Source organism: Carassius auratus, chromosome 49 (genome assembly GCF_003368295.1).
Source record: "Carassius auratus strain Wakin chromosome 49, ASM336829v1, whole genome shotgun sequence".
In the NCBI taxonomy this organism is placed as follows: domain Eukaryota; kingdom Metazoa; phylum Chordata; class Actinopteri; order Cypriniformes; family Cyprinidae; genus Carassius; species Carassius auratus.
This window is the reverse complement of record NC_039291.1, coordinates 2,734,572-2,755,565: the sequence shown is the minus strand read 5'-3', so window position 1 is coordinate 2,755,565 and position 20,994 is coordinate 2,734,572. Positions and strand designations below refer to the sequence as shown.

At 37.0% G+C, this 20,994-nt stretch overlaps 1 protein-coding gene across 2 annotated transcripts in view; it reads left to right on the top strand.

Moving 5' to 3' along the window:
• The window catches only part of LOC113066041 (protein FAM49B), an 84,156-nt gene that overhangs the window by 50,124 nt on the left and 13,038 nt on the right, over positions 1–20,994 (top strand). The window contains exons 1-4 of one of the 2 annotated variants that reach the window (XM_026237625.1): positions 8,418–8,442; positions 9,208–9,290; positions 11,210–11,331; positions 12,043–12,148. In XM_026237625.1, coding sequence (XP_026093410.1) covers positions 9,218–9,290; positions 11,210–11,331; positions 12,043–12,148 — 301 coding nt within the window. In that variant the 5' untranslated portion in view covers positions 8,418–8,442; positions 9,208–9,217. Of the gene's footprint in view, positions 1–8,417; positions 8,443–9,207; positions 9,291–11,209; positions 11,332–12,042; positions 12,149–20,994 lie in introns of those variants that run through there. The other variant, XM_026237624.1, reaches the window with a different exon arrangement.

The window sequence follows — 20,994 nt, the reverse complement described above, 5'->3', positions numbered from 1 at the left end:
AACTCAAACTTAAAGATATCTTAATGCCCTTTTAGATATTGAGTCTTAACAAACTTTTCTTTTAGCATTTTCATTTTTAGGGGCCTACATGGTTCACTTTCACATTGAAATGTCCATATGACTCCAGGAACATACAATTAAACATACCTGTCTAAGTCCCTATGCTAATCCTAAAACCCAGGTAAATGAGATCCTGGGCAATCTTATGTTGCGTTTCTCACTGTTCATTATAGAGTTGATGATTAATCATGGTCAGTCATAATCTGACTTATCGCACTGTACATTCCTAAGCCCTGTTATTATTTGCGTATTTGACAATGTCAACAGTGATGACTAGATAAACCAAAAAAAAAAAAAAAAAACACATTTTGTTTTTGACCACTAAGAAATGGGTAGCATACAACAAGATGTACATGGAGCTGCACTGATATCTCAATATAGGATTAAACTATAAAAGAGCTTAGAAATAAAGATTCTAAAAGTAAAGATTCTTAGGAACCAGAATCTACAATTATATTAAGATGAATATAAAAGAATATAATATACAATTATATTATTATTTTGGAGAAAAAAAAATGAAAAGTGCTCTTTCCCCAATTTTGAATTGACACTATTGGCACAAAATGCAACAACTATGGCCAAAGTCAACAGATTTTACTAACATATACCTACAAATCTTTGTGTAACTCTAACATAAGGATGCTGACATATTTCTGAAGTTATTTTTAATCCACCTGTAATTTGTGTGTGAATCTCAGGCGAAGATTGCCATTTCAACCCGCCTCAACAATATAGTGAATTACTCAGTAAATATTCATCCATGAAATTTAATATTTTGGCTTTCATCAGCATACGTGTTTATTTTTATTTTGTTTAATTTAACAAAATCAAAAATTTGGCTATTCTGGGGTGGGTATTTAAATTCTTAATAAATACAAATACATTTAAACAAAAAAAAAAAAAATTCCCAATTCTTTAAATTTGTACATGGAAAATAGGCTAACTAAATGACAAGAAGTTTCCATTCAGCAAAGCTAAATATACATATTACAGTTTGAATTTTAAGTGCCTTTTTGCTTTTCCATTGACCTTTGTCAATAATCGCCCTTTTAAGACATGACATGAAGTAAAGTGGTGCTGAGAGAGCAGACACAGCCACTGCCTAGAGATCTGAGACATCTTTTAAATATGAGAAGGATGGCAGTGTGCTTTTCTGAGTCAGTCAGCGCCTGCACTAAGAGACATGTTGATGCAGATGAAGGGAGTGGAAGGATTAGTTAAATATTCATTGGGTTAGCTCCCCTTTCATTTACTGTGTGTGTCATGTATACACTGCACTTACCCTCCACCCATGCATACCACAGGCATTTTACAGACATGTCATCCCCCTGCTGTATAAATGTCAAAGTCATTCTCAATTGACCATCTTTTATCAAGTTTTATAAAGCCATCCTTCAGTTTATGCAGTAAAAAGAAGCTGGTTGCTAGTGCTGCTTACTTTTGTTGATCGTAATACATTGCTACCGGTCGTGTTTCCACTTCATCATTCCAATCATTTCCCCATGGGTAATATTAAAAAATAATAACAAATAAATAAACTTTACTGTCCTTTACACTTTTTTAACCTCATTATGAGATTTATGTCTCTACAAGAATTAGAATTTTGGATATTAGTGTTTTCTGGATGTGCAATATTGATTGAAATAAATATTACATTTCTAAAAAGCAGTTTTTTTATTTTACTTTATTCATTTTTTTTCTCTCATCCATTTTCACAACTGCTTGGTCTTTGCAGGCTGACAAGGATTCTGCACCCTGTTTCAGGATGCAAGCGTTACAAAATTAAATATTTAAATTAAATATTGAATAATGTTTTTGTACATACATTTTTATTTTATTATTTTATTTTCCCTTTTCTTTACATTCTCCTAATCATTTGTCCTATTTAGGATCACAGGGATGCTTGAGCATTATTTTATTATTTTTATTTATTTATTTTTTTATCCAGAGAATAGGGAGTGGCCCTCTGGACACACCTTCCTTGCTGTCAGCAGAGGGTGCTCTGTGCCTAAAAAAGAGACTCAAGGCTCTTAGCGCAAATCCACCTTGTGCTATACACACCCTCAAAAATCTCATCTCGGTTTGACAGTTCCATACTCTGCATAAACAGCTCTACTGAACTGACCACCACACGTTTACTCAGAATTAAGAAAACAAAAGAAATTGAAACCAGCCGTTTTGTAAATGTTAAATAATACCTCAAATAAATAAAATTAAATGTATGCATTTAGCAGACACTTTTATCCAAAGTGACTTACAGTGCATTCAGGCTAACATTTTTTACCTAACTTGTGATCCCTGGGAATCGAACCCACAACCTTGTGCTGCTAACGCAATGCTCTACCACTTGAGCCACAGGAACATTATCTCACGAGGGATCCAATGACAAAAGGACCTCAGAAAAGGGGTTTAAAGACTATTTCTCACACATGCAAACTTCATTTTCAGGCTTTGAGAGTGCCACAGCCTATGTTAATCTATAGGCAGAGTCAAAACTTGCACCAATGACTTTCTCAGATCATGAAGACCTTCACAGTGAAAGAAGGACAAGACACTTGAATTCTTTCCAATTCTGCTGTTTTCCGTAGCGGACATGGATTGTACGAGGCAGGTTACATCACGTTCTGTACCTCAGTCTTCTTTCTTTAGGTGTAACTCATTTGAGGCTTGACTTTTCAGAAACGGATCTTTTTTGAAAGATTATGATAATCACAGCAGCTTCAGCAATGGAAGTGACGCATGTTTTTTGATTAAACAGACTTAACATTTGGAACGGGGCTGCTTAAAATTCCTTCTCCCAACATTTCAGATGAGGTAGCCTATTTTGGCTTATGATATTCGGTTGCCATGGTTTCTGGCTTTGATCGTGAGCGGTACAGTGCTGCCTAAGAGGTCCTATTGTAGGAGAGATTAACCAAAAATCCTACTCTGAACCTCTCCGGTTATCACCATGCACCACCACTTAGTTGAGACTTATGCAAATGTTTTAAATGATCATCGTTATAAGTGATCATCATCAGTAACACTGTGCTGTTTGTGTGTCACTATTTGTCAGTGGTCGTGACGTCAAAGCTACAGATGTCACGGTTGGGCTTTGAAAGTGTTGTCTTTTGCAGTTACACTCAATCCGGACGCACCAATAGCTGATATCCCACAAATGCACCACGACCTCATTGGCTTATCCAGCAATTTGTTTTGATTTTTGCCACAACATGTTTAAAGAGGGCATTAAAGCGGCTGTTTACTCCATTGTGGCTAGCGTGGGCGGAGCTACAAATCACAAACAAACACACGCTTCCTCTTCCCTCGTTGATTACCCTCTTCTGATTCCTTAGTTTTATTTAACACATAACGTAAAATTTATGTTTGGGCAAGCAGGTCATGTTAGTTTTTGGGGATGGATGAAGGGTATCTGCACCCCATTTTTCTGGTCAGTTTGGTTGGATTCAAAGGATTGGGGTGAATCAGAACACTGCTACTATAGTCGGCTAATGCGATGTGGCGGCACTCCCCAGGAAATGTAGGTCAAGTTAAAACTGCAGACAAGGATGCAAGTGATGCTGTGTAAGAGTGACATTGCATGATGTATCACATGCACACACACATTACTCATTCTTGAGCATACATTAACAGATTTCACAACGTTCCACACTTGCTATTTGGAAAATGATAGTCAATAAATGTGCATTGTAAAGGATGAAATGAATAAATCATTGGCTAAGCCTCTGTAAATTTGATTTTAGACAATGCTGCTCTGTTAAGTGTTGCTCTTCTGGTAATATTCTCACATTAGGTTCAATTCTGCGTATACAGTAGTTCACCACATACATAACTGGATTATTGTATCCATTCACTCAAATAAGCGCACATGAAAACATGCAGTAATTCACTCGTTCCCCTCCCCCTCGTGCCTGAGGCAGCCGGTTAGCCTCTCCATGGCCGTGCACACGTGACGAAGGGAATCAGGGAGGGGTGAGGTTGTTGTTGTTTTTATTCCTATGGCGCCACGATAGTGTAGTATGGCGAAAGCACGTGGAAACCCATGCTGTAGTGCTCCTGTGCATCCCAGCACTAGTTCCAACAGGCTGGGAAATAATGGAGCAGCTTAAATCTACTCTTTATACACATATGCAATTGTAAAATACATGTATTGCAAGTATTTTAAGATGTATTCTATTGTATACTAATTGCTTTGAATAATTTTTTATAATTCAGTATGCAATTATTTTAAATGATAATTTTAATATAAATGTTATATTACATAGAATTTTCATCATTTTATACAATATATAATAATAGAAACAATTATTATATATATTAGTTTTAATAATTCAAATTATTGTATATAGTGTTTTTCATTTGTTCATTTGTACAATTAAGGATATGTATTATGCATTATGCATCCTAAGACTGGAATGCCAGTTATTCGTAGAATTCCATGATTAATCAGCGTGTCGCTGTTGCACTTCTTGTTTATTTTTGGTGTATTACTTCATCGCTATTCATATATAAACAAGCTCTTAACCCCTCTCTGCCTCCCCATTCGCTTTCTTATTGGTTGTCGGAGTGTTTTTGTAGCATCCAGGTTTTTTCAACTCCGTGGATACAGTGGAGTGCAAGAGAAGTTGCGTGCAGCCAATCACAATGCAGTAGTGAATCGTAAGTGCCCAGTGGGCTTAGACGAGCCCCCCTTTGCCCCTCCTTGTCCAGAATCCCATCGTAGCTCCTCTTCACCAGCACGCAATCTCCCAGTAGGAGGCTTTGAAAAGAAAACAACCAGGTCAGAAATAGGAAGCTCGCCTTCACCCTTTGGGACTACTGTGAAAGAGGCAAATGCACTGTTCCTAATATAATTTTCACTCTTGTCTCAGTGTGGCCCACATACCCTGTTGTTGTCATAAGAAGATATTAGGAGCTTGATTAATTTCCCCCCCTTTGCATTGTTTTATTTTCATTTTTATATCGGTTAGCCTACTTATTTGTACACCTCGATCACGTTTGTTCCTATAATAATGACATGAATGCAAAAGACATTGATCATTGAACCCTAGGTCAATTAATATTATTTTTTAATTTGTATTTTGCTTTTTTTTTTTCTTTAATAAGAGAAATGATTGTGTCATGTTGGATTTTTGAGACCCCTGTCCTTTAAATTATCCCCTAATGGTTAGAGAGAGCGCTTGGTGGGATTTAGGGTTGGCATACTTGGCAGCAGTACATCATTGGCATGGCTCGGATTCAGGTCACATTTATTCCAAGTAACTTTAAGTAACTTTCCAACAGTGGACGAGGATAAACACACAGTAAATATAGTGCAAATAGCATCAGAGTAGTAAATGTTACCCATGCAAAACTTGTCACCATAATGCTTTTGTATTGTGGAATGTTGTCAGTATGTTGCTTTGTGGTTGCTAAGGTGTTCTGAGTGTTTTTACTGATTCATTGCTATGGGTGGCAAGGTATTGTGGGTCGTTGCTTGGTTCAGATGTTTAAGGTCAGTTAGATTTTAATGTTTTTAAAAGATGTCTTAATACATACTAAAGCTGCATTTATTTGATCTAAAATAGATAAAATAGGACAGTAATATTGTGAAATATTCAGTTTCAATTATGTAGCATTTCATTTTTTATTTTGACCCTCCCCCATTATTATGTTAAATGCTAAAAGCAATGTTATTGCAATTACAAAAAAGTACAAAAAAGTTTATTAAACAAACTGTTAAAGCTACAGTGTGTTCAGGTTAGTGGTTTTTTTTTCAGAAGCTACATTTTAAGTGTATTAAACAGTTTGTTGAAATTGAATTATATTATACATCACAAATATTATAAGGTGAATTTGGATTTCATGGCACTTGAGATTTCTCTGAGCTTTTTCTGTAGTTTTACTGTTGTTTTTGATTGCCTGTGAAGTTAATGTTTCTCTAAATCCCTCTTGTACACCTAAAAACCTACACCAAATGCCAGTTTTGCAAGGAAACTAAAGCAATAAATTATTTTGCACTACTTCAGTAGTTGTTTTGTGAAATGAGTAATCAACTCACTGCACTGACCTTGAACTCTAATCCTGAGCCTTGATGAGCCTTGCTTGACCTCCACATGATCCTAAGAGTGGCTTTAACCTGCCACTGCCCCTCACCATGTGTCCATGTCTCTTTTGTAAAGTGTGACTGTCTGAATCAGTTAGAGTACTCTGGCTTGAGAGGGTCTTGCTTCTGTCAGCATTGGTTAGAGTGCTTTTGATCATTGGTTTACCATCAGCAACTTTAATGTACGGTCCCTACCTCTTTAATGCAACTTTAATGTACGGACCCTCATGCACACAAATGGTCCGAACTCAGACACTCACCTGACTTCAACCTCACCAGAATCACTCCTCGACAAATCTCGCACTCCCTTCGCCTCTGTGCCTTAGTTTCCAGACACTCTGTCTCGGTCGTCCTGTTCACCCGTCTACCTGTTCATGTCTCAGCTTTCCACCTGTCAGCAGCCTGTCTCCTGCGTACACTCTCTGTATGCTCTTCCGTGTTCCCAGTTCAGACATGCACAGATACTTGACAGGAAATGTCAAGCCGTTTACATATATTGTTGGTCATTCGTAAAAGATGCCATTGTGACTTTGGTCATTGTAATGCATTTTACTATATTGATCAATTGATTACATTTCAGCCTAATTAGGGCCCGAGTGCGAGGACCCTATTGGAATTGCTCTATTTTTTTTTAATTATTATTATTATTATTATTTTTTTTTTTTTTATGAAATTACATTTTTACTAATAAAATTGAGAGTTTTCCCTTATATGTTTAACTTAAAATCTTGAATGTTAATCAATAAATTGTAGTGTATATGACTCTCCAAATACTTACCAGTAGCATAAACCAACTGCTAATATAACTTGTTCGCTCTGAAAGAAATCAGTTATTTTTATTAGATTTTACATTGATGTGCCGCTGCACATGTCGGTGACTGTAACATTCATTGTAATGGCAGGCATGTAGACTGAGTGAATGTTTGTCTCATTCTGTCTAGGTCTGCAGTTGGATCGTCAGCTAGATTATATAACACCCATTCACACACACACACAGTACACACTCATGTCTGTGACCTATATCTAGCCGCCTGTGTGATTATGTGTGTGTTCTTACACTCATCTTTCTTTCCGCCAGAGGCACAGGAATCATGAGTATTTCTCTTCTGTTGTTATGGCCTAGATTGACCCTTTCCCTCTTGTTTGGTTTCCTCTCCTCTTTCATCTTTTGTACTAGGTGAAACTAAACACAACCCAATCTTTTTGTGTAATTCATTCTTTTTTATATATATCTTTATGACAGGCAGTGAAAGAATTATAGAATAGTCAGTCAAGACTTTGTGTACATCCGTGTTACCTTTTGGGGTTATTGGCTTTAATGCATTGATATTAAAACAGTGTCCAATAGTAAATTGACAATTATTTTTCTTCTGTTTAGTTGTAACTTTTATAGGTTACCTGCAGCTGAACTGTGCATTTGGTTAATGTGTACAACTCCGCTCCTGAAACTCCTGAAAAACTTTTGTACAGAAAAGGCAAGGCAAGTTTATTTATATAGCGCATTTCATACACAACGGTTATTCAAAGTGCTTTACATAAAAGAAAGTAAAATAGTAATGAAGAAAAAAAATGCCATTGAGAGTTGTGGTGGAGGCATTTTCCCATCAGCTAACAGTGTTTATCGGGTTTGATGTCAGGTGGCTGTTTCGGAGGAGCCTGGTATGTACTGGAGGAAGGATGTGTTTTTTTTTTCTTTTCTTCTTCTTCTGTGTTTTTTCAGAATCTTCATTTTATAGTTGATTTTCTCACAGATAGGCTAAAAAAGCCTTTTTATAACTTAATGTATTGTAGAAATATCATACAAGTCTGTAGAATTAGCAGTCAACTTTCCATTTTAGTCATAGCTTAACATGAATCACCAGGCGTAGTTGCAAATAGTGCAAATATTCCCCCATTTTCCATTGTTGCAAACAGTTCATCCTGAAACTCACACCATTGATTGAGTCACTTGAGTCAAGTTACTGTGTTGGACTGCTCTACTCTTGTTTACCCTCTTTTGAATGTCATCCTAAACCCCAAAGTATACTTTAGAGTTTACTTTGCACATGCATTCATCTGAACACATACACTCCATTTGATAGCGTGGAGAACACAGGTACTCAACAATGCACTAAAGTTTTAGGCTTATTTTTTGCACAAGCACTCGTCAACATGAGGGTTTATTGTTGTTATTGTCTCAAGTTATTTGCTGTTGTTATGTCTTTTCATTTTATTTTTCGATCGTGAATAACAGGCCGAGGTAGTGTCCCTTACACTATTGTTCATCGGAGTAGTCCAAGCTGCTTAATATTAAATAGGTAGGTGATCATATATTAATGGGCCGAAGCTTGTGACATTATCACAATAACTGTTTACTTTTAAATGCTCTTGTGGACCGGGGAAGGAAAGAGCATAGTACTTTAAACTTTCATTTTAAAAGAACATAGAAAGTTTGTTAGGAAATTACCCCTATATTGAACATCTTTGGAATATGATTTTTCCTTCCTTGATTTTGCTGTATGGAAAGATAGTTTGACCTTGCTTCTGTATTTCACCCATGTCTACAGTTATTCACGTTTTGCAAACATAAAATGTTAAACACAGTAGTTTTAGTTATCCCAAGAGAATTAATGGTTTTGGAGAGCTATTTTTACATTTAAAAACACTAGTCTACTTCCTAAATCTTAACTTTGAAAGTTTGGGGCCCCTCAATAGGGAACTGAACGTGAGCAGTAGGCATGACATGCACGGTTGACTCTGGCCACCAAAGCGCAGGGATTCCCGTAACTCTGTGTGTGTGCTGAAGGAGGGGGGGGCGTTACAGTAGTGACATCTGGTCAACCCAAGACACTGCACAGGAAAACCACTATGTCTGGAGAGTGGAAGCTGTGTGGTAAAGGAAAGGAGCGTCGACTGGTGTTTGGAAGGGCGACGGTTTCTTGACTGATAACAGGGGAGATTAGTGCCATGATGGAATCAAAGTATGGCTATTAAGTGCTGCCCCCACTTGGATCTGACCATTAGATTTATTAATTCTGTTCAGAATATGTGACCTAACTCTGTCTGTCTTTTTTTTCCTGTAGGTACGTTGTCATGGGGAACCTCCTTAAAGTTTTGACATGCACAGATCTTGAACAAGAGCCCAACTTCTTCCTCGATTTCGAAAGTGAGATATTTCTCCCCTTTCCATTAACTCGCTTTCATTTATTTGCTGTAAACAATCCTTCATTCTCGAAGCTTACCTCAAAATGCGCTTATTTAGTGTATCACGTGTCCTTTTTGGTATGTTTGAGAGCTGGGATTCTGGGACACTTGGTGTAGTTCAGAACCCGGTCAACTTGTAAAAAAATGGCAGTTCCCCTTGTGGGTCTTGATAATATCTTAAACTCCTTTCCCCTGGGAACCACTCACAATCTGCTACCATCTCATTTGTTTGAACCCAAAAACCCTCTCCAAAGCGGAGGATGGTGAATGAACCAAAAATAAAATAAGACAGTAGAAAATAAGAGTTTCCTGGCCTTTATTACCCTTGCCCACAGAACATTTCCATCTTACCATGTTTGTCTCAATTTTAAGTCATATAATTATTCCTTTGAAGAAAGACAGCGGGTTATACGGAGTCACCTCAAAACCGTTGACTCATTCGTGGCCCAACAGTCAGACACATATAAGAAAAATGTTATGTAATATGCTAATAAAGAGGGCTGGAGTACAAGAGACTCTAATAGACAGCGCACTGGAACAAGAGCTACTGTATCAATATAAAAAGATACACAGACAAAAAAGCTAAGAGTTTCTCTTAATGTCTGGCATCTGAATGCTCGGTGAGAAAAGAGGTGGCCCTTGATTTCTTAACTTGCATTTGAAGCCAGCTGTAGTTAACAGCTGCCAATGTCTCATGGAGGTTTCTCTTTAGATGTGGGCCATTCTAGTTTCCACCATTGAAAATTCCACACATTGCCATTTAAATATATGAAACAGGCTTAGCTGTAAATGTTTGACTCAATTACTCTTTAGGATCCCCAGGGATTCACCCCAAAATTCAAATGTTCTCATAATTTTCTCACTCACTCTTGTCACTCCAAACCAGTTTGAGTTATAAGTCCAAATTATATAAGTGTACAAACTACTGTCCATACCTACTTGTAGAGTCAATCTAAACAAATGTGAGCAACCAAATCACTTTAAAAAAATGTCTGCTAGTGAAGTCCATTTACAGTGATCACTTCAAAAATCTAATTTTGTAGTTTATATTGTCTTGGGTGGTTATTTTTTTAAATGCAATGGTTTATAGAAATTTAAATAAACTTTTAATAAAATAAAACATTTAAATGCCCCAGCAATTAGCCGTAAATAAGAATTTCACTGCAATGTTATTAAGGTTAGATTGTTTTGATGTTTTTCAAATAATTATGTCATTCTCACCAAGGTTACATTTATTTGGTCAAAAATGTATTACTTATTATAAGTAAGTAAAATTGTGAAATAATATAACAAAACAAATAAAAGTAACTGTTTTCTGTTTTATTATAATTTAATATGTAATTTATGTCTAAGATGACATAGCTGAATTGTCTTCAGTATTACATGATCCTTCAGAAATCATTCTTGTATGCTGATTTAGGTTCTCAAGAAACATTTCTTATCATTATGAATTTTGAAAACAGTTGTGCTCCTTAATATTTTTTTATGGAAACCATGAGAAAAAAAAAAAAAAATTCTTAAATGAATGGAAAGTTCTGAAGAGTACTTTTACAGTAATACCCTTTCTTCAGTGTGCTTACTATTCAGCACAAACACAGGGTTAAATATATTGTGCAAAGTGTCACCAAATACTCTATCTTTGTTATTTCCTTCATTTTAATCTTGCCTCATTCTCTATAAAGCTCTGATTCCTGTTCATTTGTTGAATATTCACTTTTAATGTGTCAGACACTGACTAAATGTGACCTTGAAAGATGTTTTGATTAAAGATCTTGAAACTTATGCCATTTATTCCCTTTCTCTATCTCTCTCGCTCTCTTTCTCTCTCTCTCTCTCTCTCTCTCTCTCTCTCTCTCTCTCTCTCTCTCTCTCTTCCTCCAGATGCTCAGCCAACAGAAGCAGAGCGTAAAACGTGGGAAGAAGTGGATGTGGTCCTAAAGGATGCACTGGGAATACTTGACGAACTACAGGCATATAAAGGCGCGGGCCAAGAGATACGAGAGGTATAGGCACAGTCTCAAGATAACAGAGGTCTGCTGATGTTCGACTTACGTATGCACCTATAAAACTGTTCATGCAAAAATGGTCTCCTTACAGTATGTACATAAATTCACACAAAAATGAGTTAAAGGAATAATATTGGTAGCTTTAAAACATATCACACTGTGTTTGTATCATTCCAAATTCTCTGCTCTGCTCAGTCATGCCTCTGTATGAGTGAGTGTCAGTGTGATTGATACTCTTGTTGCCATGGATACTGTTGCTATACAGATGCAGTTGCCATGGAATGTTGTCTAATGCAGAATTAAATTTTTCTCAAATGTTTCTTTGATCTAATTCGCTGAATAAAATGTGGTGTATTTCTTTTTTATGTCAGCACGCTCAGTAATTATTTTAATGAGCCTCATGTATTTGGAAATTAAAAGCACACTGAGGTAGAGAGAAAAACATTGACTAGATGTTCTGCCCAGTGTCATAATGGAAAAATGTAATGAAAAAACCTTCAAACCTCTTGTGTGCTTGTATTTCACATTAGTTACATCTTCAAATTGCCACCCTCATGAGCACATCATTTGAAAACCTCATCTCACATACATAATTCTAACACAACCTCATACAGTCATTTAATAATATGTTTCATTTGGACTCATTTGGAACGTTGCTTATAACTCGGCAGCTGTTGTGATATTAAGATGTTGTGTTTGTTTTTTCAGGCAATCCAGAACCCTAATGACGAAGCATTACAAGACCAGGCGTGGGCTGCTGTGGTGCCACTAGTTGGCAAACTAAAGAAGTTCTACGAATTTTCACAGAGATTAGGTACATTAGCCTGTTTTCCATAGCAGAAGTAGTTATGCAGAAATGTTTTACATTAACATTTTGAAATCATTTACTTACCTTGATGTCATTCCAAACCTGAATGTTTTATACTGGCTGCTCTTTTCCATATTATGAAAGTTAATTTTTTGTTCACAGTAGTTGATTTAAAAGTGCTTGTCATAACAAGTTTGGGAATTTGGGGAGTGGAGTTTTTAGGTGAACTGTACCTTTAAATTTGGGAAGTGCCATTGGCAGTATCTGTTTCAATCAGTTTTTCTGAACTGTAAAATTAAATGCATACTAACACATTCTGTGCAAACACACTAAAACCTGAGAAGCCCCTGGGAAGTACCAAAGCTGGTCCTTTCACACAAAACACAATGGTTGGGGTAACACACTAGCTGACAGATAGGCTTAAATGCCAGAAATCTGTCTTTCTGTGAGGACTAGAGTGATTACCAATATTATTGTGGAGATTTTACGATGATTTAAAATGCATTTATTATGCTTCCTAATGCAAGATTAGTTTATTATATTGTTATCCACGTACAGACAAATGATCATTACTTTTCAAGAGATACATAGCCTATTAAAATAGCATTATTACTCAATTACTACTATTATTATTAGCATTATATTATTATATATTAATTTCTATTGAAATCAAAACATATACTTATGCATATTAATCAGTGTGAACTGTGGGCTTGCATCTGGCTGCTGAGAAGTCCAATGTCAGGTTTCATCGCTGTCACAGACAGTCTCAGCTGACAGCTGATCCAAATGTTCATCAGTGAGTCTTGATCTCATTTGAATTTTCATCAGTTTCATGCGTGAAATGGTTTGCTCACAGATGCCACATGTGCTGCCAAAAAGTGTGGACATCTTCACTGCATGCCTTTTGATATTTGGGTATGTCTCGTTAGGAAGGGCAGCATAGAATTCAATTCAGAACATCACATTTCTGTTATTTAGCCAACTCAAACTGCCTCTGGACAAGGCTAATTTCTTTAGCGTAGACATGTAGATCACAGAATCGCACATCAAACTCCAACTTCAACATTTCCAGCAATTCCACTGACTTTTCAGTGGTGAATTGGGGCCACGGGTTTCTCAGCTGAGAGGCTAAGGGTAACAGGGAGATGGGGGAAGTCTTGCTTTTGCACTTGTAACACATTGGTTTCCCTTTCCCTTGTAGTTGCAAGTGGAGGCCATTCAATATTTCTGTCACAGCTATTAAAAAGACCAGGTCCCATTTCCATTCTGCATTGATCAGTTCTGGGACAGTTTTGCCCTTTTTCAGAAAAAAAGTTGTATATCTCAGGAAGCAGCTCGTAAAAATGGCTCAAAACTATCAGGTTGACCTATTCATGTGTTCTATTAGCCCCCACAATGCACCAACCATACAAGGAGCACCATCATTTGATGCTGGCCAACTTGGACCAGTCTACAGTAGATCTAATACTCTCATCGTTTGTTGCTCCCCTTTCATAAAACCTTTGAGACTTTGTAGGGCTTCCAGCTCCTTCTGCACATCATTGCTCTCATCCAGTGCTAATTAGGGGTGGGCGGATCGATCTAAATATCGATAGTATCGATACCAACACTGGTATTGGTATCGGATCGATACTAATGTAATCGAATCGATATTTTAATTTAAATATCTCTCATCTACGTTCATTATACTCTGCTCGTGTCTTTTATCTCTACAATCCTGAGCAAACGCTGCTTTCACATCCTGGGCCACTTTGCTACTCCTCCCACTCCCGCTGCTCTGCTGTGAGTCGTTGTTGTGTCGTCACGTGACTCACTGACACAACGCGCCGAGGAGCAGCGGACAGAGTGAGTGAAACTGATAGCACATTCAGAAGGGGGGCTCAGGGAATGTAATTGCATAGGTATATTTGTTCTTCAGTAATAATTGTGTGCACTTTATTTAATTTCCTTTATAACCAGAGGAGAGATTTTTTTTATTCTTAATTTTATTTTATTTTTTATTTCAGATTTTCAGAAATAATGACATAGACCTAGTGCACTCCCCTACACAAAAGCTTTTTTTATATATATATATATATATATATATATATATATATATATATAAAAGTATCGTATTGGTATCGGCGTTGCTGACCCTATATGTATTTGATATCGGATCGATACCAAATTTTGCAGTATCGCCCCCCCAACTAGTGCTAATGCAAATATATATAAATATAATATTATATATATATATATATATATATATATATATATATATATATATATATATATATATATATATATTCTTTAACTTTCTCCTGCAGCTGGGCATATACATTATCCCCCATTTCTTCAATTTGTCTGGTGATTGTACTTGCGGACAGACTCACTGCTTTTAACATCTTTCTTATTGGGGCTCACCTTCTCCACATGAGCATTCATATATTTCTTGACTAATTCGCCATCACTGAATGACCTACTGCTGTTTGCAATCAGTTTAGCTACCTGAAAGCTAGCTCAAACGGGTGACTGGTTCAACTGGGTTTGGGGTACAAATGTATTTTGCTGAGCTGATAGTCCAATTTTGATCTTCAACACTTTGTCTGATCTCATTTGGTCTTGCAAGCTTGCATACTTTTCTCCGTGGTGGGTTTAGTTTCAGTGCAGACCGTTTCTTGATAGATGAGACAAACGGACATTTCTATGCATTGAACAAACAAATTATCAAGTCCACTTTTGGTAAAATACCCTACTTTCTGAATAAACCTTTCTCTTTTCTGTTAGACCATTTTGTTGTCAGTTTGAATTTTTCTTGCTGGGTCATGAGCAGTTAGTCTCAGCCTCAGACAGACCTTTGGCTAAATGTCTGATGTATATGGGACTCAAAAATGGAAACACTTCAGGATTGTCAAAGTCGTTGTGTGTGTTCTTTTAGTTTTCCGTCTTGAAACAAATATGCCATGAAGATCACAGAAGACGAAAGCTGTAGTAGCCACAACTATGACGACAAACGCTTATCAGGATCAACTAAACACTGGAGTTTCAAAAGTATGTTAAATATTTAAAGTTAAAGGCTTAGAATCTTCTTACTGTGGCGACATTTCCACACCCCGAAACATGGCGCTGAACGAATAAAAAGTTATTAGTGGTTTGACATGTCGGTCAAACAGCCTCATGGGCAGGCCCTGGCCAATGAAAGCTTCCATGGATTCCTTGCTTGATTGCTTGATCATGATGGAACTTTATGTTGGATGTACCATTCTGTTGTTGGTTGAATCTAACAAATAATTAATTGATGAATCTGAATGTAGTGTTTACATGAATGCTAAATAAAGTGATCAGGTTGATGTGCACATTTGTATGTCACAAGCTTCAAATCGGAATTTTTATATTTTATTTTTCATTTTTTTTTACATGCGCAAACTGCACAAATATAGAGTTTCTCTTGCACATAAGAACCACTCTCCTACAAGGTTTCTTTATTTGTTTTTAATAGCAGAATTCATATTTATCTGCTCATTTCTGCTCATATTTATCATGCAAACAAATGCCCCTCCCTGCACCCAAAACGGTTTGCCTGCAGATGAGAATCCAAAACAAGGACAGGTGGCAGGTTGTCCTCCTCCACTTTACAGTTGCTGAGTGTAAGGATATGATGGCATAATGACAGCACACGCATTTTTACAACACTTTATTCAAAAGGAAGAGGCATGCATCATCTTTACGCTGTTTCTGTGTAATTGCACATGTGCAGTCCTTTCAATTTAGGAGTTCATTCCGATCGTGTGTTTACATGCACTCTCAATCGTATTAGAAAATGAATAAACCACCCCCTTCAATCCGTTTGAAATGTCATTCCAATCAAGCGCAATTGGATCATTTAAGATTTTTACATGAAGGCTTTTCAGTCAGATTGAGCCGTCAATCCGATTACAAATGGATTATTTGGTTGCATGTAAATGTAGCCAATAAGCATGTTTACATGCACACCAGTAAGCTGATAACTCACAAATATCAGCTTATTATAATAACCAGTTTTCACTGTTTACATTACAAAAATCACATTATTTCCCTGTATGTGCATATTAAGTCAACGTTTGAGCCTTTGGGTGTCAGTGGTGTTATAATTGTATTAACAGCATGAAAAAGGCATGCTGCTGCATTCTGATAAGTCTGTCCGATCTTCCAGACAAGAACAGACTTGCAGAGCAGAGTGTTAGGTTTCCTGATTGATTCACAATTAATTCCTCAATGTACTATACATTTTAACATTACTTACATCTCTTAGTTGTTCTCTCTTGCTTTCTTGTCCCTTTCCCTGCCCTGCTTTCCTCTGATCTGTCATCCTCACCTCACACTCCATTCTCAGCATATGCCCTTAAAAGCCACTTATCTCAAGCTCTGTTTTGACTGGGAGGAGAATAGTGTGCTTCCATGGCCATTTTTAATCTGCTATTCTGCCCTGCCAAGCTGACTAAAGCAGATGAAGGTCATTACCTTATGGCAAATCTGCTCAATTTACTCTACATACTGCTCCAGTTTCAGTCACCAGCCTAAAAATTCCCACTCTCTCTCTCTCACATTGATGTGGAGAGCAGCCTGTATGGCTAGATTGGCTTGATTATGAAAAACTTGAGTCCGTATGGGAATAAATAAGTTAACAGACAATTCTAGCCTCTGTTTACCTTCAGACGGGATTGATTACTGTAATTTCCAAATGTGCCAATAAAAATAAAGTTGAAAACCCTCCAAAATAGTTTTAACTCTCGGAGCAGACTTAATTCAACATGCAGTAGTAGTTTTTTGTACAATTTTGCAATACTGGCAACAGCGAAACATGAATCACTTCAAAGGCAACTCTGGTTTGTTTTGTTTATGTGTATATTTTAAGACTTGTAATTGAGATCAGGATTAAAAATTGGGTTGATGCGGCCAGACTGAGATCATACCGTACCTCAACCATAAACTCTTATGACTGACTCTTATGTAATATAATTACTCTAACATGCTGCTGTGTACTGGATTGCCTCAACAGAGCAATAAAGAGAATGAAAAAGGGAATTGTGGGTTAAGAACAGCCCCTCAAGTCATCAAGCTGTTTACTGAGGCTTAAAGGGGTCATATGACTTTACTAAAAGAACATAATTTTGTGTATTTCATGTAATGCAATGTGTTTATGCGGTTTAAGGTTAAAAAATGAATTATTTTCAACATAATCTACATTATTGTTTCTCCCCTATCTTGCCTTTCTGAAACATGTCGATTCTTACAAAGCTCATCGTTCTAAAAAAGCGAGTAGTGCTCTGATTCGCCAGCTATCCAGTGCGTTGTATTAGGCCGAATGCATCTAGCATGTGACGGAAATGTTATGCCCTCCATTAACAAACTGTGATGCCGTCTCCCAGCATGATGAGACTCAGTCCAGCTGCTCTGCTCATGCACATCCCATCACCGGTTCTCTTTCAGCAGTTCAGTCAATGAACTGTTAGGAGTAATTTAAATACATTGGAATATTGGTTTATTTAGCTTCAGATTGTGTCAGGCACGTTTATAAACGGACTAATTTAAGTAATTTGTGGATTAGTGCATGCTGGAGATGCAAACCATTTCAAACGATTCAGTTCGTTTTGGTGAACTGGTTTGACCTGTTCACAAAGAAGATCCAGTTAAATAGAATAATTAGTTTGCGATACGGACATCATTAGATGAAAAAAAAAAAAAAATCACTATAAACGAGGAATTTGTTGCATCCAGTGGGGACATCATTTATGATTATAATGACTTATACTGTGTTTTTATGCGTTGCATTGTGTATCGCGCTGTGTAAACGTAAAACCATGTCTGTATTTCTGAACAACAAGCCTACTCTACACTGCTGGCAATTACTTTAAATATAAAAAACATACAGAAGTCAGAAGCGCCAGACTGTCCTTGCAAAGTTGGAACTTTAAAGCCCCACTTTATAATAAAAGCCTTTGTGCCAGAGATGCATTGTAGGCTACTGGTTCAGGAAACAGTCATCATCCTCCAAAAAATTCATGGCACACATCTGAATATTTGGCTTGAACGGTTCCAGAACAGTGTTGTTAATACAACTTAACCACTGATTTCTAGTTGTGTCCTTTTGGAAGGCCAAACAAAAGTAGTTTCGCTTTCACAACGAAACACACAGCGACTCCACAACATGGCAGTTGCCTAATAGTATAAAAGTTATGTCTTTCTTTCTTTGCATGAACATTTGTGCGGCGTTATGCAAACCTTCCCACATCGTGATGTAGACCTGTGGGGGCTTCTTAGAATAAGTCATTTTAGGAGGGTGTGGTTGACTCTTAACTTTTATAAAGAAAATCTCTTTAGATTTGAGACTTTAGTATTTTAGACAAATTTACAGGTCTTATTTATACACAGAGAGCATGTAACACTCCAAAGAGAAAGGAAATTTTTTTATTGCTTCATATGACCACTTTAAGACATCACTGTGTGTTAAAGAACACAGAGAAAGTTCAGATTAGGCCTAATGTAAGGGTGTACCTTCTGTGTAGCCTGGGGTATGTTTGTGTGTCTGAGATAATAGTTGGAGATTAGGCATTAAATAACATTTATTATTTAATTAGGTCCTGTATGATACCAGATATTTTTATGTAGTTTGATGGAAGGATTGATTCTTAGTGCTGGTCTGCAAGCAGTATGAATCAATATGTCAGCATCAAACAAGCATTTTATACAATATTTAGTTGAAAAACAACCATCCATTATAATTGCCTGGTTAGGGCCCGAGCACCGAGGTGCGAGGACCCTCTTGTATCTGCTTTGTTTTTTATTAGGGCCCGAGCACCGATGGTGTGAGGACCCTCTTGGAATTGCTCCGTTTATTATTATTAGGGCTCAAGCCTGGAGGGCGAGAGCCCTATTGTTTTCCTTAGGATTATTTTTTTTTTTTTTTTTTTTTTCTTTATTCTTCTAATTTTTTTCTAAGGTTTCGGGGGCTTTTGGGGTCCTTAACATGCTCAAAAACTCTTGAAAATTGGCACACACCTTGGAACCTGCGGCCATTAGGGCCGGGCAGAGTCTGATACACGGGCGTGGCACAGGGGCTCTACAGCGCCCCCTGTAGTACCGAGGGCCATATATCATGCATACTTGCACGTATACATATGAAACTTGGTACATATATATAACTCATCAAACCAAACAACTTTCACACTGCATGTCATAAGCTCCGCCCAACAGGAAGTTGGCTATTTAGGGTTTTATGAAAAACACATGCTCTGGAATTTGATATACTCCTCTGAGGAACTCCACCCGTTCACCACAAAACTCGGTGAACACGATCTCAAGACATTGGGGATGCTAAATTGCGAAGAGATTTTTGATATCTCGAACGGTTTGCCCGTGGCGAGGCGTTGAAATTATGGCGAGAAATGAGAAACAGGAAATGTCTAATAACATCCACATACATTTGCTGAATTTGATCAAACTTAATTGGTTTATTCGTTGTATGATACCGATCGTATATATGTGACTATTAAGAGTCAACGTTATAGCGCCACCAACTGGCAGCAGGAAGTGAATCATTTTCAGAACGCTTTGAATTCAGCATCTTATTTTTACTTGATTTGCTTCAAACTTCATCAGAATAATGACAAAACACGGCCGAAGACAATCTGTCATGGGGATATTTATATCTAATATAGTGTTGCCATGGCAACGTGTCAAACTTGAATGTTCTGTTCTGGTGATTTTTAGGCAGATAACTAGCTCAGATTTACATGAAACTCGAAACAGATATCAGTATTAAAGATTGCTAGACCATGGCAAAAGCTTTTAAAAGGGCGTGGAAGAGGCACTCTATAGCGCCACCTTTTGTCAAAAGTGGGGGGGTTAGTTTTAGCTACAGACACCAAACTTGGTACATAAATTGTTCTTATCGAGACGGACAACTTTCTAATTCACAGTCATAAGCTACGATCAACAGGAAGTCGGCTATTTTGATTTGAATGTGTATTTTTGAGATTTTACAGTTGTAAAATTAATGAATACTCCTCACAGGGGAAGTACACTATACACACAAAACTTTGTCTACATGAAGAAAAAACATCGAGGAACTTAAATTGCGAACAGATTTTGGTTAGCTTGAACGGTTTTGTCATGGTGATTTTTTGAAATGACAGTAAAAAGTGAAACATTAATCGTCTTCTATTTTTAAATTGCAGCTTCCAAACCTTTAAAAAACATTTTTCATTTAGAAAACCAGTGATTCTGAGGAAATATGCATAGTTTCATGACTTTACAGCACTGTATGATTAAAAGAAAATTAAAAAACTGTCAGACATCTGATCTCACTCTGTCACTCTGTTTGAGGAATGTATGAGTGCTGACTGTGTGTGTGTGTGAGTGTGAGTGGGGGAGGGGTGTGAGCTGAGTGGCAGACAGACAGAGAGAGAGAGAGAGAGAGAGAGAGAGAGAGACTTAAACATCTCTTTAATCACCAGAAAAAAAAACTGTTTTTTAAATTGTTATTTTTTTGTTGTTGTTGCTAATTGTGCTGTTTTCATTACAGCTTAAGAAATATCTTAGGCCTTATCCTTTTCTGACAGTTTCAGGGATTAAAAAAAATCCTAAAAAACCTTATTTGTGCTGCAAATAATAATTTCAAACTCATTTGATACTGACCTCTGACACCCTGTGACATGACATTTATTTGAATTTACATAATCTCAAGGATGTAACAGTAAAACTGTTCAGCTCACAGATGAAGACTAAGCTGTAATGCAAGCAGAACTATTTCACAAATGCTTATAGGTTAATGAAATCATAACAAAACACTTTTAAATTATTTAAGGATTTGGTAACACTTTAAAATAATG